At 40.8% G+C, this 8,835-nt stretch overlaps 1 protein-coding gene across 1 annotated transcript; it reads right to left on the bottom strand.

Annotated features, from left to right (window-relative positions):
- Nucleotides 1-397: 397 nt before the first annotated feature.
- LOC132513607 (melanoma-associated antigen B10-like) lies at nucleotides 398-1,444 on the bottom strand. Its single transcript, XM_060138099.1, has 2 exons — nucleotides 1,303-1,444; nucleotides 398-1,188 (listed from the first exon to the last, which is right to left on the bottom strand). The coding sequence occupies exons 1-2, from the start codon at nucleotides 1,442-1,444 to the stop codon at nucleotides 398-400; spliced, it is 933 nt and encodes a 310-aa protein (XP_059994082.1).
- Nucleotides 1,445-8,835: the final 7,391 nt, after the last annotated feature.

Raw genomic sequence — 8,835 nt, 5'->3', positions numbered from 1 at the left:
AGGGAAACCGAGAATTGATCATCTTTTACATTTTTCTCTATTTTTTGATCCCAACTATTTTACTGCTAATTTCTTTCACATTTCTAAGGAAATGCCTATTACAATGCTATCTTTTCTTGTTCCAGGTCACTAAAAAAGATGGAACGTTACCCTATTTGTTTAATAAAATGGCAAAACTATTACTCTTAAACTTCATAAACAGCATTAAGTATGTAACCAATATCATTCATATACTTAGATTCTGAAGCTAATTAAACTTTTTTAAAGAAGAAGCAACATTTGAAAACCTTCAACAACAAAACATAAATCTGTAAGTTATTCTAATATGCTATTCACTGTGATCCCTCCAACACCACCTCAGCCCCTACACTACTGCAGGAAGGTGCTTCAGATTTCACTACAGGTGGGAGAAGCTGCCCTGGAAGTCGGCCCCGGAACGCACACTGGCCACGGCACCAGTGAGAAGCATAGCTGCAAATCTGGCTTGGGCTCTCTCTTCCTCATCTCTCAAAGCCTCCTGATACAAGAGTGGGAAGGCACTGGGGACCGTATCATGAATCTTGGCCAAGAATTCAAGGACTTTCATCTTGCTGGTTTCAGCGTGGGCTCTCGGGCCCCACAGGAACTCATAGCGTGGAGGATCACTGTTGGCCACCTGGTGGTACTCCAGGTACCCTTCCTGCACCAAATCTTTGGTGATGAGCTTCTTGGGCTCCCCATGGATAAAGTGCTTCTTTCCAGCATATATCCCCATCACATTGAGTACTTCCCAGATATCCTCCTCAGTGGCGCAGTTGCCCTTCATGAAGATCACACAGAGGACTGTCATAAGGAGGCCGGTCTTGGGCATGATCTCCTCACCCCTCATCCTGTCATCACTGGTGCGCTGAAATTTGCTGACAAGGGCGTAGCAGTGCCTGGTGGGATCGACTTCCTTCACATCAATGCCAAAGGCCAGCACCATCAGCTCAGAGGCTCTCCTGAGGATCTCATGGAACTGCTCCTTGTACTTTTTGATGACATGCTTCAGCATACCCTCCTTTGTAATGGGCTCTCTCATGTTATACTTGCACAGCAGGAATTGCACCAACAGAATTGCCTTCTGGTCTACAACGGTTCTGCAGGAAAAATCAGTGCCGAGTGATGCCTGAGAGGTGCTTGGTTTTTCTTCATCTTGGCTCTTGGCACCTTCATCAGATCTTGTGCATGAAACACCTGCAGAAGTAGTGGTAGTGGATGGGGCTCTCTGAGACCCCTGGGATCTTCTACCTGACCCAGAAGCAGGGGAGCTCTGGAGATTACCACCAAGAGGAGGGGTGGGGGAGGAGAGAGACTCTTCTTCCTCTGCTGCAGGGGCCTGAGCATCTTGGAGACGCTGAGCCTCACTCCGGGCCTGACTGTGTTTCTCGCGGGGACGGCGCTTGCTCTTCCGGCCCCGAGGCATGATGACACAGGTCAGGGCCAGCAGGCGGGAGTGTGGGCAGGAAGGCAGGCAATGAGGGCACCTGGGGGAGGGACAAGGAGATGCTGTGAGCACCTTCAGCGGGGAGATTCCTCCCTGGCTTTAACCAAGGCCGCCTCTGCAGTTTTCTGTGAGGTCACTGCACTAGGACCCAAAGGGCTCCTTTTCTGATCAGCCTGTCCCCTGAGACCCCTGCAGAGAAGTCAGTGTGCCTTGGGCTGGCAGGTCTAGGCTCTGTGTGGTCCCCTCTATAATCCTCTCAGTTCACATTTAGGATCATCCTGTCAACTGTTGGCAGGGCCCGGCCATCCTCCCCTTTACCGCTCTGAAGCTAAACTCCTTCCACCAATGGCCTTCCCTCCCTAAACCCCACCCCCCATCCCAGGAGGAAATGAGGGAGAGCCTTAGCGGGCCACCCCTGCTGGGGCCTTCCAGAGCTGACAACAGGAGCAGGGGTTGATGGGTTTAATATTGATGTCAGTATTTCAACTGCTGTAAAATTATAAACTTTTATACTTCAATGAGTCCCAAGGAGCTAGTTCCTTTGCTCGCGGATGCAGGCATGCTTCACGCCATCTAGAGCTGCACTTAGCCTTCAGCTGGCTGCACGAAACAGAAAATCAGACCTGCCCCGCCCCGCCGCCTCCTCTCCCAGAGCCCGGCTTGCGTTGCTTACGAGCCTCAGATCCACAGTCAGCCAGCGTTGCGTTTCCGCAATATCATTCATACACTTAGATTCAGTCATCGCTCATGTTGCCACCCCCTTTGTTAGGGTTTTTAGTCGTCGCTCATGTTGCCACCCCCACCAGGCCAAGCCGCCCCCCATCCCCGGCCCCCGCCGGAGTTTGACAGCCCTGCCCGGGGCCTCCCAGGGTGGACCGCAGGGACAGCAAGTGTGTGTGCCGGGTTGAGCGTGCCTTCAGTCCTCGCTCAGTCTCCTCTCGACGCCAGGTAAAGCCTGGGATGTTTTCCTCTGTTGATCTGAGACCACCAGCCTCAGATCAACGTCTTCATTCCCTGAGACCCCGAGGCAAAACTGACGGTGCGTTGGGCCTAACAGTTTTGCCGCTAGCCTTTTAGCACGCGTCGGATTGTAGCAGGCGTTCTATGATGTCTCCTTTGTTCTAGGGAGGCACGTTCCTGCAATTCTAAGCGTCCTCCTTTCACTCTCAGCGTCTCCTCTCCCCTCCAGAGACCTGAGACCCTGGAGGTGGAAGTCAGTCAGTACCTCATGGTGACAGCTCTGCCCTGGGTTTCCCAGGAGCGAAAGCGGGGGCGGGGCTCTGTGCGGGTTCCTCTATTCTGGGGTGGGTTGTCGCGTCATTCCTCAAGGTGGAGGCATGGAGTAGGGTGTCCTCCTCTTGGCTGCTTCTTTAAAGACTTCCTGGGAAATACTAACTCTCTGAAAGCTCTGAGCTGTTTCCCTGCAAACCTTGCAGAAAATGGATGAGTCCCAGGCTACATACCAGACGGGAAAGTTGCAGTATAAGGCGGGGGCCCAGGACACATGGTGGGCTGTAAAAGAAAAGGCACACTGGCCCATAGCGTTTGTTCGCCAGCCATACTTAGACTTTGGGGAACCTTCTACTCTAAAAGATCTACTTTCTGAGGAGAAGAGGCTAAGCTACAGGATTTTGTGAGACCTAGCTCTTTTATATTATCTCACATTGCTCAGTCCAGTGTGGTCACTTTTATTTTTTGACCCTCATTCATACTAAGAAATATATTTATATCTCTAACAAGTGTGTGTGTATATGCATTTTTTCATGAAAGAACACCTACCCTTGTTAAGTGTGATTCATTCTTTCCATTCCTTATGTTTGATCATAATATTAATTTTTTTAAAAGGTCAGTCCTGATCCTCTAAAGAGGTTTCATGTGGTTATTGCACAGCCTCTGGACTCATTCTGTTTCAAACAACACCAACCTTTGGTGCCATCCTGGCATGTGGGCTCTGAAATGCTGCCTCAGATTCCTTCAGTGAAGCAGTGGAGATTCATGGTCCCAGAGCACAGTGGAAGAATCCAGGGCTCAAGTTTAAAGGCTTTCCTCCAGTCAACCCTGTCATCTGCCTCTCTTGCAGGCTACAGACCTGTCTCGAATTCAGGGCATCCCCCTACCTGCCCACACTCAGGTTCTTGTTCAGTGAAGACTTATTGTCCCTCAGGGATTATTCAGTTTTGTGTTTTTGCTTTTGTTAATGTTTTTTTCTTTATTCCTTCTATAATTTTTCCATAGTTGATTTTGGGTACAGGAAACAGTAGCCCATGTTTGATTATCATCAGCTGCTATGGATAAGGTACTAAATCTGTAAAAGAATTAAGGAAAATCGATATTCTTACAATATCTGTTCCTCATGAATACACATAACATACTATTCTGGTTGAGACTTCTTTTTCCAAAGTCTATCAGGAAATTCTTATTGTTGCCTCCATGTAGATTATATACATTTTTGTATGGTTTCCTTCTAGGTATGTTTTTTATATTGTTGCTTTTGTCTTTGGTGTATTTTTGATTAACATGATCTAAGTAATTGTTGACTGTTTCAGGCCAGTCTCTTGATTTTGCTGTGGTGATCTTTTTTTCCACCAGGTTTCTGAAGTTCTTTATATATTTGACTATTCTCTGTGCCTATTCCCTTAGATTTTTAATTAGAGGATCAAATTATTAGCATTGTTATCTTTTGCTTTTCATTACTCATGACTCTTATTTATTTGCTATTGTTGTATATAGCTCTGTACTGGCTATGTGTTCTTGTCCAGGTTTTTTTTCCAGTTTTTAAATTAATAGACTTTTTTAAAGAACAGATTTAGGACTACAGAAAATTAAGCAGATAGTACAGAGAGTTCCCATACAGCCACTCTCTTCTTCCAGTTAGATTCTCCTATTATTAACATCTTGTATTGGTTCAGTGGATACAAGTTCATTTGTTATAATTGATCAGCTAATAGTGATACATTATTATTGACTATTGTCCACTGTTTATAACACATTTCACTTTTTGTGCTTTTCCGTTCTATAATGGTTGACAGAGGCATGACGTCATCTACTCACCAACAGAGCATCATGCAGAAGAGTTTCACTGCCCTAAATATCCCCCGTGCTCCACCTGTCCATCCCTCAAAACCTCACTTTGAGCCCCTGACAACTCTGAACTTTTTACTCTCTCTGAAGTTTTTCCTTTTCCAGAATATAATATTGATGGAATGCTACAGTATGTAGGCTTTTCATTTATTTATTTATTTTTTAACATCTTTATTGGAGTATAATTGCTTTACAATGGTGTGTTAGTTTCTGCTTTATAAAAAAGTGAATCAGTTATACATATATCCCCATATCTCTTCTCTCTTTCGTCTCCCTCCCTCCCACCCTCCCTTTCCCACCCCTCTAGGTGGTCACAAAGCACCGAGCTGATCTCCCTGTGCTATGTGGCTGCTTCCCACTAGCTATCTATTTTACATTTGATAGTGTATATATGTCCATGCCACTCTCTCACTTTGTCCCAGCTTACCCTTCCCCCTCCCCATATCCTCAGGTCCATTCTCTAGTAGGTCTGCATCTTTATTCCCGTCTTGCCCCTAGGTTCTTCATGACCATTTTTTTTTCTCAGATTCCAGATGTATGTGTGAGCATAAGGTATTTGTTTTTCTCTTTCTGACTTACTTCACTCTGTATGACAGACTCTAGGTCCATCCACCTCACTACAAATAACTCAATAAGTAGGTTTTTTAAACTAGCTCTTTTTGCTAATCAATATACATTTAAGTTTCTCTATATCTGTTTGTGGTTTGAAATGTCATTTCTTTTCATGGCTGAATAGCATTCCGTCATGTGGACTACCACAGTTTGTGTACCCATTCATCTGCTGAAGGTCATCTTGGTTGATTTCAGTTTCTGGCAGCTATGAATTAGTGTACTATTAACATTTGTTTGAAGGCTTTTGGGTGGACATAAGTTTTCAACTCTTTTGAGTAAATACCTAGGCGTTTAATTGCTAGATCATGTGATAAGATTATGTTTAGCTTAAAAGAAACTTCCAGACAGTTTCCAGTGTGTCTCTATCACTTTGCATTCCCTTTAGCACTGAATGAGAGTTCCTATTGGTCCCCATCCTTGCCAGCATTTGGTATTGTCAGGTGTTTGTTTTTGTTTTAGCCATATTGATAGGTATCTCATTGTTGTTTTAATCCCAAAGTCCCTGGAGACATGTGATGTTGATCATCTTTTCATATGCTATTTGCCATCTGTGTATATTTTTGGTGAGGCGTCTGTTCGGCTCTTTTAACCACTGTTAAATTGACTTTTTTGTTCTCTTATTGTTGAGTTTTTTAAGAGTTCATTGTATATTTTTGATTCACGTTTATTATCAGATATGTCTCTTACAATTATTTTTTCTCAGTCTGCGGCTTGTCTTTTCATTCTCTTAATAGTACCCTTTACAGAGTAGAAGTTTTTAATTTTAATGAAGTTCAGCTTATCATTTTTCTCTTTCATGGATTGTGCTTTTGGTGTTGTGTCTAAAATCTCGTTGCCAAACCCAAGACTCTCTCCTATATTACCTTCTATTTTTTTTTTTTTCCCACTCCTCATGGCAGGCAGGATCTTAGTTCCCTGTCCAGGGATCAAACCCATGCCCCCTGCAGTGGAAGTGCAGTCTTAACCACTGGACCGTGAGGGGAGTCCCTGGATTTTTTTTAATTTTGAGTTTTCCATTTAGGTCTGTGATCCATTTTGAGTTAATTGTTTTGCAACATGTAAAGTCTGTATCAGCATTCTTTTTTGTTGTATGTGGATGTCTAGTTGTCCCAGCACTGTGAGTTAAAAGACTCCTTTCTCTATTGAATTGCCTTTGCTCCTTTGTTAAAGATCAGTTGACTGTATGAGGGGGTCTGTTTCTAGGTTTTCTATTCTGTGCCTTGGTCTATTTGTCTCTTCTTTTGCTAATAGTATGTGGTCTTCATTATTGTAGCTTTAAAGTCCGTTTTGAAATCCAGTAATATCAGTTCTCTGACTTTGATCTTCTTCAGTATTGATTTGAGTTGGTTATTATGGATCTTTTCATTTTTTATATAAACTCTAGATTGTTTGTTACTATCTGCAAAATACCTTGCTGGAGTTTTGAGCAGAATTGTTTTGAGTATATAAATCAAGTTGGGAGTAACTGACATCTCAACAATCTTGCATCCTCCTATCCATGAACATGGAGTGTTTCTCTATTTATTTAGATCTTCTTTAATTTTTTTCAGTGACATTTGTATTTCTTATATAAATCTTATACATATTTTTCTAAGAATTATTTATAATCAATCTTTTTTTGGTGGTAATGTAAATGGCATTAGGTTTTTCAATTGCAAATTCCATTTGTTTATTGGAAAACAATTGACTGTTGAATATTAACCTTTGCTTATTGATACCAGGAGTTTTTTGTGATTGATGATTTGAGATTTCCTACATAGACAATTAGGTCATCTGTGAGCAAAAACAGTTGTATTTTTTCCTTTCAAATCTGTATATCTTTTGCTTCCTTCTCTTATCTTATTGCATTGGCTAGGACTTCCAGTCCAGTGTTGAATAGGCATGGTGAGAAGGGATATCTTAGCCTCGTTCCTGATCTTAGTGTGAGAGCATCTATCGTCTCAGTATGAAGTAGGATGTTTTACCTGTTGTTGTTTTTTTTTTTTACATGTTCTATTCAGTATATGAAGCTGAGCCAATGCCTCTCTACTTCTAGTTTGCTGGGAAATTTTATGATGAATGGGTATTGGATTTTATCAAATTTTTTTCTTCATCTATTGATATGATAATGTGATTATTTTCTTTAGCCTAGTGATATGATGAGTTATCCTTACTGATTTTCAAATGTTGGACACCTGAAATAAAGTCCACTTAGTTGTGGTATATAATTCCTTTTATACATTGTTAGATTTGTTTCACTTATATTTTGTTGGGGAATTTGCATCTATGTTCATGAGAGATATTGGTGGTCAATTCTCCTTTCTTTTAATTTCTTTTTCTGGTTTTGACTTTAGAGTGATGCTGGCCTCATAGAATGAATTAGGAAGTGTCCCCTCTGCTTCTGTTTTCTGGAAGAGATTGTAGAGAATTGTTTTCATGTCTTCCTTAAATTTTTGTTAGAATTCATCAGTGAAATCATCTGGGCCTGGTGCTGTCTTTATTGGAAGCTTATTAATTATAGATTAAATTTCTTTAATAGATACAGACCTATTCTGATTATCTATTTATCCTTGTATAGTTTTGGGAAATTGTATCCTCAAGTAATTTGTCGATTTAACTTTTCAAATTTGTAGGCCTAGAGTTGTTTATGACATTCATTTATTATCCTTTTAATGTCCATGCAATCACTAGTGATGGCCCTTCTTTCATTTCTGCTATTAGCGATTTCATTGGTGTTTTCTCTCTTTTTATTTTCCTTGAGTACCCTGGTTAGAATGTTCTCTTGTTTTTTCTTTTGGATATGTTCAAAGAAATAGCTTCTGGTTTTGCTGTTTTTTCTCTATTTTTTCCCTTTCTTCAGTGTCATTGATTTCTGCTTTGATTTATTATTTCTTTTTCCTCTGCTTTTTTTCTCTTCTTTCACCAGTTTACTAAGGTAGAAGCTTAAATTATTGATTTTAGATTTTTCTAGTATAGACATTCAATGCTATACATGTCCCTTTAAGTACTGGTTTTGCTATATTGCACAACTTTTGATAAGTTGTAATTTTGTTTTCATTTAGTTAAACATATTTTAAAATTTCTCATTAGATTTACTCTTTGGCCCATGTGTTATTTAGAAGTATATTGTTTAATCTCCAAATACCCTTGATTTTCTTGCTACTTTTTTGTTATCAGTTTCTAGTTTATTTCCATCGCAGAATGAGATCATTCTTTGTATCATTTATATTCTTTTAAGTTTGATGATGTGTGTTTTATGGCATAGAATGTGATCTATCTTGGTGTATGTTCCATGTGGACTTGAAGATAATGTGCTTTCTGCTTTTGTCAAGTATTCTATGAATGTCATTTAGATCTAGTTAATTGATGTTGCTTTTCAGTTCAACTGCACCTTACTGATTTTCTGCCTAGTGGATTTGTCAATTATGAAAAGAGATGTGTTGACATCTCCTTCTATAAGAGTAGATGTGTCTCATCAGTGTTTGCCTCGTGTATCTTAACAGAATTTTTTGGTGCATACACATTACGGGTTGCCATGATTTCTTTGAGAATTGGCCACTTAATCATTAAGTAAAGCCCATCTTTATTCCTGACTTTCTTGTTGTGAATACTGCTTTGTCTGAAATAAATATAGCTAGAGCAGATGTTGTTTTTTTCCACTCATATTAGCATGGTAGAGTTTTCTCCATCCCTTTACT

Source organism: Lagenorhynchus albirostris, chromosome X, assembly GCF_949774975.1.
Source record: "Lagenorhynchus albirostris chromosome X, mLagAlb1.1, whole genome shotgun sequence".
NCBI classification, from domain to species: Eukaryota; Metazoa; Chordata; class Mammalia; order Artiodactyla; family Delphinidae; genus Lagenorhynchus; species Lagenorhynchus albirostris.
Note: the sequence above shows the minus strand (reverse complement) of the source record. Positions and strands in the feature narration are given on the sequence as shown.

Coding starts and splice junctions, on each gene's coding strand:
- LOC132513607 (XM_060138099.1), bottom strand. CDS start 1,444: ATGCCTCGGGGCCGGAAGAGCAAGCGCCGTCCCCGCGAGAAACACAGT. Junction 1,189..1,302: donor CCCCACCCCTCCTCTTGGTG/GTAATCTCCAGA, acceptor GATCTGATGAAG/GTGCCAAGAGCCAAGATGAA.